General features: G+C 43.5%; 1 protein-coding gene across 5 annotated transcripts in view; it reads left to right on the top strand.

Moving 5' to 3' along the window:
- The window catches only part of MCTP2 (multiple C2 and transmembrane domain containing 2), a 1,028,969-nt gene that overhangs the window by 686,286 nt on the left and 327,700 nt on the right, over positions 1-14,983 (top strand). For all 5 annotated transcript variants that reach the window (XM_069625066.1, XM_069625063.1, XM_069625064.1 and 2 more), the window contains 2 exons: positions 4,726-4,912; positions 9,520-9,613. In XM_069625066.1, the coding sequence (XP_069481167.1) occupies positions 4,726-4,912; positions 9,520-9,613 (281 nt within the window). The remainder of the gene's footprint in view (positions 1-4,725; positions 4,913-9,519; positions 9,614-14,983) is intronic.

Here is a 14,983-nt window from a genome sequence, read left to right as displayed (position 1 = left end):
TCAGGAGGATAGCTCAGGGGCAACATGCTCGCCTTGGAAGCGAGACGACACAGCGGAACATTGGTTGGAACCCCGAGTCCGGCTTAGAAATCTCTGGGTATTAAGCATGTTATAAATAACCTATTATTTATATTGAACAGGAAGCAGTGAGCTCCTTATAATGATGTGGGTTTGAGTGACATTCTGACCAGGGGCTAGATTTTCAAACATTTGCACGAGTTCTAAAAAGTGAGCAAATGCTTTGATAATATAGAATGGAGCATTAAGGTTTTGTCACAATCCATATTATCTGAAAACATTTGTACCGGGTCAAAAATAAATCGCACTGTTTTTTTGTGTACTTTTTTTGCTGCATAAGAAATCGACAACGTTTCTTTTCGTGTTACTCATGAAGCATAGTAAACAAAGCGGTCTACTTCCTTGTTGCCCCTGTAAACACATTTTTAGATAATACAAATTGGGGTTAAATCGGTTTGCTCCATTCCCAATGATCTAATCAGAACAAATCATTTCTAAATTAATGTGCTGCATTTGTTTGCACTAGTGCACACCTTGCCCCGGTTGTGGAGGGGAGAATCGGGCCCTTTTATTTGACAACCCATTTCAGCGGCATTCGATCGGGGATTCACTCCTGATGCACTATTCCCAGACAGGCATTCGGCATTGCCATGCTTTTGGCTATAATCGGAGAAAGTCTTTAAAAATGATTCTTCGCTCTGTTAATTTTGCACCTGTTGTGCGCTTTGCTGTGTTCAGGTGCTTGCTGTGGGGTTGTCTTTGATGCACACAACGTGTAATATGTATTCTAGGTAGATCACAAGTAGTTCTACTGAAATTCATAATTTAGAACAAAAATTTAGAAACGGACATTATTTACGACTATATTCTAAAATGTGTTATGCTATGGAATGGACGGCTCATTCTTAAATCAGTGCCTGGAATCGCAGGGAATGTGGGAGCAGTAACTTGTCAGAGTAATAGTCTGACATAGCATAGCCAGGGATATAGTGAGGCGATATGCCCCAAGGTGACAGGCAGACCCTGTAGGTAACGACCCAGCAACAAAGTTAAGGGCCCAAGCACAGTTAGTGTCCCTTTACAAGGGTGGTGGACCTGTTGCCGAAAGGGTCGGCACAACACCGAGAGGCATATCGCCATAAGCACTCGTGTGGTTCTCTACACATGTGGCGAGGGGGTCTTTTTTTAAATGGAAAAAAAGGAAACCTACCTTTACGGCGTGGCAGAGCGCTGTGCAACGCTTGTGTGCTGGAAGTCCGTTTTCAATGTTGATGACAAAATTGGAAATTAATTTCAAGGACGCCAGCACTGCAAGGTGCCCGGCTGCGCTGTACAGGTATGTTTATATTTTTTCGATTTTTTTATTTTTATTTTTTTTTTTTTTTTTTAAATAACGCTGTGAGCACCCATTTAGGAAACTGCACAGGTGCTAACATGAGGGGGAAGAGAGAGCAGGGAAGGGGACACTGGCTAACCATGGTGCTCGGAACACGGGATGGTACCTTATGCAGCCCGCGGTCTGAGCATCCTGATTGGTCAGCACCCTCCGCCCAAACTCCTCACCCCTCTCCCCCCCAAAACGCCTCACCCCCAGGGTGTTGATGCTTGGAACGTGAGGGTTTCGTATGGTCGGTATGGTCGTGCATCTCATTCTTAGCGTGGTGGCATTTAAGACGTCCTTTAGGATCTTCTGTCCCTGCAGTTCCCATATCTCTAGAAATTGTTTGTTATAAGAGGATAAACGCCTTCAACTCAATGCTGTCCCTTGGCCTCAGTCATTCGATAACGTTCACAAGGTAATTTCTCTTGAATAAGCCTGCAGAACCACTTCATACATTCACAGGCAAGAGCAAGCAATTAGAAGTAATATTCCATCACTTTATTTGATGCTGATCGTGTTTTTATAGTGCTTCACGGCGCGTTTCTCTCACTTCCAAGCACTGTGATGATTGGTGTTACTATCACATATTTTAATATCACACTCGTTGTCACTCTTGAAAGCCTTCTGACTTGCAAAGTGCAGTCTAGGTTCTCATATCTCAAGAACCGGCTTGCCTAGTTGGCAATCCACTTGGACCCGGATGCCGAAGGATGCAAGATAGACATGGGCTTCGACTATAGAGCTAATCGGTTTAACTCACATTTTCACCACAGAGAAAATGTGTTCTCAAATCCTAAAAAAAGACCTTGAGTGACGTGAAAAGTAGCAAGACATGCGTGGTGGTTGATGCTACGTTTCTTCATTACATTGTTTTATTAAATGTAGCTTATACTTTTTTCTTTGCAGTTGTTGGGTATGCTTGGTCCTTGGACAACAAAGACCAGGTCAGCACTGTGCATTAGTTGTGTCTGGAATAGCAGAGCTGCTAACATCCCTTGCCATCTCTGGGTACCTTTTCAGTGCTCCATCCTAGGACACATATGATGGGGCCTTTTATAAAACCAAGTGCAACTCATTTGAGAGTGAAAGGAGGTTTTTTTTTTTTACTAACATATCAACTTTCACAGAGCTATACAATGCCGCATTTGAGTGTGAGCACATCTTCTATGTCTCGTCTGCGGTAGAATGTCCACATTCATGCATCAGTGTGGAACGGTAAGGATGTAATGTTTGTGCTTCGTGGGAGTCTGTGTGCTATGGGCCATGTACTTACAGAAGATCCATGGGTCGCCAGCTGCAAGGACTTCCCCTGTGTACCTGAATATAGACATGTACACCTTACACAGTGTCTTGGATATATCTGACTCGTACAAGCTCTCCACATACACTTTTGTTAAGAAAACATAATATCCGAGAAATGTGTATGTTTTTTCAGAAGGATTGCAGTTGAGCACATGTGTAGAGAGTAGGTTCAACTAGGAATATTGATCTTCTTTCAACATACAAACATTGCAGTGGTTCTGAAATGTATCATTTCACTTGGATACATACAGTAGTTTGTCCCATGCATTGAGAATATATTTGGTCCAGCGTGGAGGAGGGATTGGAGAAATTGCCAACTTTGTTTAGAGGTTGTACAGCTTTTTTAGATGTAGCCATGAGCAAATACTATTGAGGGTGCAACTGAGGTCACACTTTGTGAAGCCATAGGCATGTGCACCATTGGTCCATCACAATCGGAAATTAAGAATGAGATGATCAGATGTCAGTGAGCTGTTGTCCATATTTACATTTTAAGCATGTATTAATCATCTGTTATGTGGCAAGAACTTGCTACAAGACAGCTTAGTCTTTTCATTTGTGCAAATAGCCACCCACTGGTGAATCTCTTGGCTTTTGCCTAGACTCCAATCTTCACATACAATCCAATATTAAAACCCTCATAAAAGTGGCCGATGTCCATCACTTTCCATTGCCAACGTTGACACTTATCGTATGCGTCTCAGTCTTATACAAAACAGCCAAGGCACGGGTCTGCAACCAGTGACTCTCCAGGTGTGTTGGGCTTTGCTTTGCATGATCCCCACCACTGACCGTGCTGGCTGGAACTGATGGGTGCTGTACTCCCAAACATCTGGAGAGGAAAGGGTTGCCGATCAATGAGTTCAGGCATTTGTGATCTTAGGAAATGAGACAGTTTGTCCTTGCCTTCCCAATGCTACCCTTGGCATGCTGAATCTGGTGCGTGCTGTGGTTGCCAGAATGTCATCCGGTCTCCAAGGTTTGAGTGCGTCATCCTTGTGTTGAGCCATACTATTTAACTATCTGATGAGCACTCATTTGACGTCCCTTTGCACTCTTGCTGACACCTTAAGCAAGTCTTTCCGCTCCATGGATTTGAGGCGCAAGGCTGTCTTCCAATTGGTAACACCACAATTCTTGAAATGCAAGACTTTGGCCGAGAATTTCTGTCTGAAACCAATTTCAGCACATGTTCAGGCTCCTACCGACTTTTCTTGCATTTTGTAAAGAGTTGAAGATCTAACTGAACCTCTTATTTTTTTTTTATTTTATGTGTGGAGTAATACTCGGTTCTATTCGGAAAACACACTTTCTGCTCTAACTGGAACACAGTTGTGAAATGTTTGAATGCTAAAACAGCACAAAAATAAATGCAGTATTTAGTCCTGCAAGAAACTGCATCAAGGCAGTCGGCCTTGCAGGCAAGGTCAGACTGGAACATAAAATGAGTCCAGGCACCAATGAAAAAGTGGTCGACAATCGGACATTACAAATCATTTCTATCCAGAACAGCTTGTGTGAGTACTACCCATGGGGATGGTCTTGGTAACCTGTTTACCTAGTAACATTGTTTAAAACCAGTGCAGTAATGAAACTGATTATATCTGGCCCACACTAGAATCATGGGCACTTATTGAATTGAGGATCATACCTTATACAATGGTACAGTAAGCATGAGACATGCACACGCATGGTAGAGGCAAGCTAGGATGAATGAATTGCTGTACCCGTCAATACTCTCTGATTCTCCTTAGCGTTTCTGTTTTGCAATTGTATTGCAGAACGTTGATTCGTCCGTTTCATTATCTCTGAAGTCCATTGAAACTAACAACCCTTTGTTGCAGAAGGTTTTTGTCAAGTTCTTAGTTTTTCTTAGGGGGAGAGCAAATGTAAAAACACACTAAGCACACTACAGTATTTTTATTGCATTCCAAGACCATGTTTGAATAATTTCCCAACATGTTAATTTCGCATCGACTATGTGCGCATCAAGTCGAGTTTAAACATATATTATTTCCTTTCAGGTGCAAACTAGATCTTGCAGCCCTGCCATTGGAGGAAAGCAACCGCTTGGAGTTACCGCTGGAAAATGGGCAGGGGTCCATCATGATGTTGGTAAAGCTCACACTCTGCTCGGGGGTCTCCATTTCTGACCTTTGTGTTTGCCCCCTGGGAGAACCCAGCGAAAGAGAGCAGACTTACCAACGATATGTGAGTTCTTGAAAGTGTTTTTTTTTCTTCTCCTTTTTAGCTGGCATTTAAAATATGAGGTGACCGAAGGCCTGCGGAAAAGCCAAGGAAGAAAAATTCTTCCATAGAAAGATGAAAACATTGCTTTCCATTAACCGGAAGATCAATCAATACCACGAGGCTCTATTAAGCCTTATGTTGTAAATTGTCTCTCAGTGCTTAGTTAAAATTTCTTAAAGATCATGAGTTTGTTGACATGTTATTTACGCGTTTTCTTAATTTGTCTATTACGTTTTACATATGACCTCTTCTTAAATAATCAGTCATAAAATGATTGTAAATATCAGAATGATTATGCATCATTAGAAATTGTGTGATGAAATTTGAAGACAAATGTTCAGAATCTAAATCACTGAAGGGGTTTGGGATCACCGTATGGATAACCAGCTGATATTTGGCCGATCCGTGTTCATTCCTGGTGGAGTCTGTGTTCTGGTTGATATAGCAGGGTAACCTCTGGGTGTTATCGGAGCACAGACAGCCGTGTGAGGAGCTCAAGTTAGTGATGGGACAAGGATACTGGTGATGACACAGGTGGCCTCATTACGGTTCCGGCGGCAACCGTGCTGATGATACCGACGGGTTTCCACCGCACCCGTAAATATTTATCGGGGCCTAACTTCTCGGTGTCACCAGGGGATTACAACCCCGGCGGGCCGGAAAATCGGGTGCCGGCAAATTATAAGTCCTATTCCCATAGAGTCCCTACGGTCAGACTTGTCAGGCACAGCGGCTCTGGAAGGCAAACCCATAGTTTGGCAGTTTGGAAACAACAGTGTCAATAAGCTTACCAGCAACGTTGTTTCCGGACCGTCAAACATAGAATGAGGCACAGGGTTTCATTTCCATGAAGTATTTCAATAGCAAGCTAGTATCCTTCGAATGTTCCTACATCCTTAAACACTGTTCTCCCACCCAATGGACAGCTCATCGTCTGCTGTCATTAAAATGCTCTGGGGAACTCCTATTCAGAACAACATTGTGAGGGATAAGCAATGCGTTTGATTTCAAGCCACACAAAAGAGTGTGCAAGAGCTCCAGGTGTGAGTAATCGCTGTGTCAGTGTGGAGGGATGCAGACCAACCACTATTATCAAAGCAGTGCCATCGTAAACGCAGAGCTTTTAGACAGTGAGACTAACATTTGAGAGAGGCCGCTCAGAGTTACGAGATTCGCCTACTGGACACCAGAGAAGCACATATCATGCGTTAATTTTGGGACCAGGCAAATGTGAAAGAAATTCAGCATGTAGCCTTTCATGGATTTCCCGGATTCAAATCTCTCTGGCCACCTGCAGGGAGACGTTGTTTTTACTATGGCAGACTCTAATGGGAGAATGTGACCATACCTACCTATCGACCCATGCGTGAAAGGAAGAGCTGACCCTTAGGGGACTTTTGGATCTACTTCGTTTATCAAATGAACAGAGTTGAGGTGACGTGGTTCAAACTTCAGCCAACCGGGTAGCTGGGAATGCAAGCCTCATCTCATGGTGTGGGCTGACAATATGAGTTGTCTAATGAGCTCGCTGCTGCCATCTCCACTGATGAATGCTTGCCTGACTGCTATTCTCATTGTCCCATCAATCCCCCATTCCCCAAAGACTTCCCCTTCTGCCTCCTGGCTCGGAAGGATAGCACAGGGGCAACGTGCTCTCCTTGGAAGCAAGACGACACGGGGCAACACAGGTTTGATCCCCGGGTCCGCGCTTAGAAACCCCTGGGTATTAAGCACGTTATAAATAACCTACCATATCCTTCTCTCCTCTCTGCCTCAGTGCTCACCCCACTAAACTCACTGCATTCCCTGAGGTGCCCTTTGACCTGGATGTACTATTCCCTTCTCCCAATCATATCAGATAGCTGCCATCATTTTCTCTTGGTGCCCACTTTATTTTGTATTTGTTTTCACTTGTGGACTAGCTGCTGTGCCATTTCGTAACGTAAGAAAAAAAAAACTATTGGCCCTCCAGATGACATGGCTGGGTGATGATGGCTATACCCAACTGGGCTTTAATGCCCGGTAAAGGTGCGAGAGACTAGGACACTCATTTCCTTTGCAGTTCTCCTTTTGTGGCCGGCTATAAACCACACTCCGAGCCATCTCTGTGGAATTTGTAATTTACTCCATTGGACATTAGAAACAATGATTGTCCTATTCGCCTATGAAAAAATAAGACCGTTCCCATGTTTTCCAACTAGTGTGTACTCTTGGATCTCATGTCCCCCAGATCGGAATGCACAAGAACCAGGTCTGGAGCGAGTTGGACACGCCTTTCTTTATTTGCACCTTGTATGATAAAGGTCCAATAAGGAGCAGGAGAAATTTGAGCAAATCTATTTTTTCACTGACCATTTGATTAATTCGAAACCTATTGTGGGATTCGCCCTGTTGGTCAGTGTAAACGTATTTTTGTTTTAATGTCTTTCTTTGGCCTCTAATATTTTGCAGTGTTCCATACGCTACATGAGGTAAAATGGATGCCCAACCCTTCATCTGCCAACCAGGTAGCGGTCGCATCTAGTCAATGTCGGTGTAAGTTCCTCTCATAACACCTCAAATCCCACTTCTCTCTGCTTCTATATCTTTTCTTCAGCTTTTCTCTCGATCATGATTTTGCGGTTGTGGTCAAGGTGGCTGCAGCCCTCAGCATACCTATTGCATAAAATATCTGTGGCTGCTTGAAATTTGCAGACGCGTGCATTTTTTATTGTGATCTTCCGTTTCCGATCCAGGGTCTGGTAAGGTCCCTTGTTGGAATATGGTCTCGTCCTAGTTCGTTTCTTAATGGTCCTAATTAAATCTGACGAAGCGCTTAAACTCTCGAGCTATTAAAAGAAAATATGCAGACAACTGTCTCTCTAGGTCTCTTGTACTGGTCAAGGCACCCAGTATTTTGAATGTTGGAAATGTTTTCTTTTCTCACTGGTCTACTTTTCAAAGTCTCTTCTACTTTGTGAGCTGTCCTCTTGTAACCTGAATCCCTTCCTTCACTTTTCTGCCCCACTGCAATGTCTTCCTTGATTTTTTTTTTCTGTTTGTATTTGATTTTTGATTCCACTTTGTCAGTCTGCTATGCCTCAACAATGCCCTAGATTGATTGGTCAATTTTTCTATCACCTGTCGCTCTTTGGATTTGTTGTGGTGTCCTTATCCCGCCTCACCACAAGAATCACATGAGCTAAACATCCCTTACTGGCATAGCATGACGGACGGCCCACGAGAACATTTTTGAAGTGCGAGTGTCAATAAGTAGTACTTTTTCACAGGGAGTGCAACATTCCCCTTTCTCAGGACCGTATTGATCTGAGGCCTCAAGGTTGAGCATTTCAACATTGGGCAGAAGAGAATGAGCTACTGTAGCACAAGAGAACCGCCTCGGAAAGAGACAATGAGGCAAAGCAATGAATGCATTGGAGGTGCACTCCCAGGCCCAATTATATAGAATTGTAAATCTGGGAAAAGAGCAAAACCCCTGGAAAGAAGGCTGGAGCACTCAGAGATAGAAGTTGAAGGTCCGTCCAGTGGTGTCCATGTCGGGGACCCGACATTGTAGAGGTGGACGGTACTGTACTGGAAAAAGAGAGGAAAAGAGGGAGACAGCACAGGAAAGTTGGAGACCTCAGGATCCATAACTAAATGGGAAATTGCTGGAAGGCCGCAACTGTATGGGGAAAGGGAAATACTGTGGTGGTGGTAGGGCCAATTCTGCATATCTAGGTAATACTAGGGCATTCCAGTCTGCTGGCTTAGGTTTCCAGTCAGAGAATAGGTCTCACAGGGGCTACAAGTCAGAAGCAAATACGGCCGAGTGCATTCTGCTAAACTGTCTCACTAAAGTGCCTATTGACTGATTTCTTTTAAATAGTAGTTTTAATTTAACAATTAATGTGATTTAGTTTATATAATAAACTTTACACATACTATATAAAACCAAAACAAAATAATATCGTAATATACATAACATCATAAAATCAAATACTAGACCCGCACCTGCGATGGGAAAGTCTGTGGCGACGATGCAGAGACCGCTACTGCAGTGGTAAGTGCTTTGTGGGATTACATCTCGCAATGTTACTCAGGGCTTTGGAAGCGTCTCCCACCAGTTGGTATAGAGGAACCCTGAGTCCTGAACTGAGAATGTGTGTTCTAACCTTTGTTGCTCCAAATAGCCCCCAGTAATGTGCAAGAGCGCGAGAGGAGGGAAACATTTAGTGTGATTTTTTTATTTAAATGTATATATACACACGCCAATAAAGATTATGAACTCGGATGCTGCTCCAGAGCTTTTCAAATGAGTTCATTAAAACAGGGTTGTATGGCCAGTTACACGATATAGGCCAATATGCAGGGTCCTGTGAGGGCGGTGGGGGTGGGTTGATGGGTGCGGGGTTGAAAGTTTATTTGTGAAACCACGTGATTGTTGTGAAAGCGAACATGTTTCTTAGCAAATAATTTCCCTTACCTGCATTTACCAGCCATCAGAGTTGCCAGACGTGGATTGAACCCCAAACTGAATACATCTGTTGATTTTTACTCGTGTCTCTTGTATTTTTTATGTTTTTCAGTCCATCAAAAAGTCCTTTCAAAATATCAGGGACATTGGCTTCTTGCAAGTGAAAGTTTTAAAAGCGGAAGACCTGATGGCGGCTGATTTTTCAGGTGACCCTTCTTTCTGTCCACCCTTCTTCCTTTGTTGCGAAGTCTGCATTCATTGTTGTCAGGCCATTCTCAATGCATTGCTTACATGGATCTGCGCTGTAGAGCGTCGCAATGTGAGTCCATGCTGCACGCGACAGTGTCCCTCGCCCCGCCAGAAACACTTTGGTCTTGGTTCATAGTGCAGTTTCCTATGGGACTGCGTCATATTAAAACACTTCTGTGAATCAGGCCCATTATTTTCCATCACTTCCCCGCCACAACAATGGCCGCCATGGAAGGGGACAGAGACTACATGTTGTTCCCCTTTCCCTTCCCCCAAAGCAGTCCTTTTGTCATTGTCCTAAGTGGTGGAGAAACTACAACCACAGTGCTTCTCCATTTAAATAAAAACAACACCACTGTTAGTACCAAGCAAAGCATGCCGGGGTACTAACAGCAATGTACCCCTCGATGGAAGGGCATTACCAGTCAGGTACGTTAAGGCCCTCGGGATACCCTCCCACATCGTGGTATATTGCTTATATAATATTGAGTGTTGTAACTATTGATAAACTAGCACTTGTTTTCTAATGCAGTCGTGAGGTGCAGCTGAAGCTTGTGAAACATTACAGCACATATTAATTGCAACCTATACATAACCTTTGTCCGACTGCCATAATGAAACCAGAGCTTGCTTATGGTTTTATATTGTAGTGTCGCAGTCGCTGCTCTGTAGTTAAGGGGATTACATTGATCCATTGGAAATCCCAAAATTCTTTTGACTTGCATGACGGATTTGGGCGTTTTTTTTTTTTTTTGTTTTTAAAAAAAAAAAAAAAATTCTCCAAAGAAAACGTCTGTCACGCGCTCCCTCCACCCCAAACTGGACATTTTGGGAATGATTCATACAAAACTGAAAACGTTATTAAGAATGCAAACTAAAGCTGTTTTTGACCTACTCCCATTCATTTTTCCATAGAGAAAAAATCAAATTTGGATTGCACCGAAGCACAAAAAACACTGCAAGTAATAGGACCAAATAAGAAACAACTTTGGGCACGAAGCATTGACTCAATTGCCAGGGCAGGTTTGGGGTTATTCTGTCCAGTATTTTTTAAAATATTTGACGGGGTAGGGGTTGCCCCCCCTTTCCTAAAATGTTAGCTATATCTTCCATGTTGCTTTGCAGCAAAGAGGTTTTCCAGAAATGAAAAAGCTGTTATTTTTTGTATGTTCTCGAAGCAAGCGATGCCTGAGGTTATTGGGGGGGGGTTATTCCAAAACGAAAAGTGAAAGAAATACTATTTGGAGGAGGAAAATGATGAAATTGCATCAGGCCAGAAGTGGGAATGGGGAAAGAGGATACCATGTGAAATTGGGGAGTTTGGGGTGGTCTCTAGACCGAGTTACAGTTAAAACGTTTTAGAATTTTCATTGGTAATTGTGTGGGCATCCTGCGAGATTACCACGGCTACAAGAAAAGACTGGATCGGGAGTGAAAGTGCCTAACCCAAAATAAAGAGTGATTGGGGTAACGAGAGAGGGCTAGCGAGGGATAAGCGCCTGATGGTATTGGGGGGCCATGGAAAGCGAAGTTGGGCACTTGGTGAATGTCTGAATAGACTAGGAAGATTTTGGGATTTTCTAGCGTTTTCAGATGCCTGCGGGAATACAGACGGATAACCATGGTCAGTTCATTGCGGCTGTATATATAGTTCATTGCTATTATCGGGGGAATATCTGGGGATGACCGTGGGCATGGGAAAAGAGTTACAAAAATAAGAAGACATTTTGCAGCTACAATGAGCCGGGGTTAATGGGTTTCTCTGCCACTGCCCATGGCCATGGCTAGTGGGTGCCTTTTAAGAAACCTATTGGGGCAACATGTACAGGGCCAAAGGCCAGGGCTAGCGGGCCACGTTGAAACCTATTGGTACGACATGTACAGAGTCCACGGAAAGTGGCCCCGAAGAAAGTATAGTATAACGAAACCCTTGAGATTCAATGAAAAAACCATTGATTAAAAGATAGTTAAGGTGAGCAGATTTAACACGCAAAACCCCTGAAATTTAAAATCGCATTTTGATCAAGTCCACCTTAACTATACACCCCGTGTTGCACAGCATATGACCACAATGATGACGTACCTCAGCAACATTCAGGAATGCTCATCTGATTCACGTGTGCAAGGTTAAATCCTACAGGTAATTACCAGGATGTTGCAGCAAGGAATTATGGTTCCTGTAGTTCAGAGCCAGCGGGATACAACAATCCCCCATTATTTAGTATTTGCCCTCAGTGGGGCGGGGTAGAGTTGCCAACAGTGTGGCACTCCAGCATCAGGCAGGGACATGCTGGGTGCAGCCCCTCTGGAGGGGTAACAGGGTTGCACTGAAAAGTGTGCTTGGAGGAGCACATCAATGAACTTTTGAGTTAATTGCAGCTGGGACCCAGAGACGCGCCCAAGCCACTGATCATTTGTTTGCGCATATACATATATTCATGGGAAAAATCTTAGTTAAAGGGCAGTTAAGCTGTGCAGATTTAATGCAACAAAACCTTTGAAATGTGTACCTGTTGATGTCCCCCATAATCCCATTGTGTATGTCATTGTCAGTTGCTTCTCTTATAATATGGATGTGCTCCTGGGTTTTGCAACGGGAATGAGCCGAGTTAAGCTGGTCATGAATTCCCACAGCTGCTAAATTCCAAGTGCTTTGTTGCTTTAAATCTGCACATCTTAACTACACCGTAACTAAAGTTGTTTCAGTAAATTTGAAGGGTTTTGGTATATCAGTAATTTTTTTTTCATTTTACAGGCCACTAGCCATGCCCTTCGGCTGTGTCCACTGTACACGTTTCCCCAATGTTTCTTTTGGACCCAGTAGGGGGCCATGGCCACAGACTGTGACCGCTCTACTTGTCTTTCAGGACTACTAGCCCGGGCCTTCAGCTCTGGACCGTGAGCATGACCTCCGTTCATGCCCACTGCATCTTTTAAAACACTACCTTTCTTTCCATGGCCCCTTTAACAGGTTGCCCCAATATCTTCCTCCAAGTCCGACTAGTCATGGCCAGTTCCAACGGCCATCGTCTGTCACCACTGTACATATTGCACCAATAGCTTTACTAAACGGGCCCACTAGCCATAGCCTTCAGCCATGGCTCTGGCCATGACCTTTCGCCATGGTCCCTTGACATGTTGCCCCAATAGGTTTCCTTGGGGCCCACTACTCATTGCCTTCGGCCGTGTCCACTTTCCATATTGCACTTCTCGGTTCCTTAAAGTAACCCAGTAGACATAGTTTTCGGCCACATCTATTACACCCCCCCCCCCTCTCTGTAGCTGCAACATTCCACTTTTCTTATGTATTAACCTCATTCTTTTAACTCCATGTATTCCAAACCGCATGTAGTATAACCCTGATAATAGTAATGCACTACAAATAACTGTGGTTATCCATAAAATAACCCTGTTTTTTCTTAAAATAACCATGGTTTTTCGTGTGACGCACTTTCGTTCCTGATCACATTTTCGACTATAGACCTGTTTATGCAAGAAAAAAAAGGTTATGTGCAAATATTCAAGCTGAACGTGGTCCCCAGCCCTCCTCCCCTCCCCCCCAAGCTCTCTAATTTCACATGGTGTCCTCTTTCCACCTCTCCATCTCTACCCTGATGCCATTTCGTCCCTTTTCCTCCTCCAAATGGCATTTTTTCCACTTTCTGTTTTTTCGGCTAGGCTAACCCCGGTTATTCATGTAATAGCCCAGGTTATCTCTCACAGCGAGCAAAAAAAACACAATGGTGTCTTTTTCATTTCTGAAAAGCCTCTCAGCATAGCACCATGCAAGATATTGCTATCATTTTGGGAGAAGGGGGCACCCACTTCTCCATCAAATATATGAACTACTGGACAGAATACCCACAGACCCCTCCCATAAATCAAGTCAACTCTTCGTGCCAAAGATGTTTCATACCTGTTCCAATTCGGTCCAGTGTTTTTTGTTTTGTTGTGTTTGTTTGGAGGAACATTGGACCAATTCTCTATGTGCAAATGAATGGGAATTGACCGGGAAAAGCGTTTTTGCTTCCTTAATAACTTTTTCGTTTTTTAACAAATCTTTCCCAAAATATCCAGTCTGAAGGGGGAGGGGGCGGGGGCGGTTCCTTTGGTTTTGGTGTTCAAAAAATCTTCCAAATCAGCCATGCAAGTCAAAATGTGTTAGCAATTCATTTTTCGGGTTTCCTCTGGAACTTTATACTCCACTATAGTGCAGTGACCACCGCACTCTGATATAATATATTGATCTATGTATTTATGGATCCTATCATCCAGTACCTTTTGATCACAGCAGTGATGGGAACCTGAATAGCCATATAAACCATACTTCTCTTCCCTGTTCTAGATATATTTCACTTAGCAAATTGTTCCAACGTAAGAGCAAAGAACCCTGGGGGTCAGCACACAGAACCGCTTGTACATGCCACCCAGATACAGGAAGAAAAGGCTGATTGTGATCATTGATTTCAGACAAAGCTCACTTCCGTGATCTATGGAAAAGGCAGCTGCATTTTAATTGTAAACACCATTCATCATTCTCTGCTGAGGAGATGTTGTTTCAAGCTGCAGCCTGATTTTAGATTAGTTTCAAATGAGTGCAAAAGTACTGGAGGCATTCTGGATTATGTGGGAACCTGGAGATTGCCAGCAATGGGAATGACTTGGTTCAATTCCAACAGACCTTTCAGTAGCGCAGACCTTCTGGAAAGGCTGCGGATCCACCTGTCTCCAAAGGGCAGCCTCTTCCTCTCTCAGGCCCGGCTCAGAGATCATTAGATGAACACTAACGTTCATTGGGCAGTCGCATTTGCAAATCCTTGCCCTTAACAAGGATTGGTTTCCAAAGGTTTACCAATCCATAGTTGGGGACCTTCCCCTTCCTTTAAATAATATTGCAGCTGGACCATTATCGCAGCAAATGTTTTCTTACCTTCTTTTAAATAGGGACATGCAGTTCTGCCAAAGGGCATTAATGTCCCCTAATTTGGGGACACCTGCACAGTAGTTAACACCCAGATGCGGTTCAATGTCTTCACCCCAAGGGTTGGAATGGGGCATAAAATTGTTTCGTGCATCAATTAAAAAGTGGCCCACAGTTTGGAATGGCAATTCATTCCTTTTGTGACAGACTGTGTAATACCCATGGGGGAGTTTTTTGATAAAATGTTATGCAAATTGTGCATTATATAGTATATGGATTGAGTAACAATGGTCAAAGCTACTAGCCGCATAGTGAAGTAACTCATCAAACTGGCCCACTTTGACCCAAAAAACTGGCCCACACTAGCATTTTGCATTTGTGTTCGGGCATTGCACTATAGGCCAAT

Source organism: Ambystoma mexicanum, chromosome 11, assembly GCF_040938575.1.
Source record: "Ambystoma mexicanum isolate Mex_15411 chromosome 11, UKY_AmexF1_1, whole genome shotgun sequence".
In the NCBI taxonomy this organism is placed as follows: Eukaryota; Metazoa; Chordata; class Amphibia; order Caudata; family Ambystomatidae; genus Ambystoma; species Ambystoma mexicanum.
The sequence above is the reverse complement of the archived record's forward strand: the minus strand, read 5'-3'. Positions and strand labels throughout refer to the sequence as shown.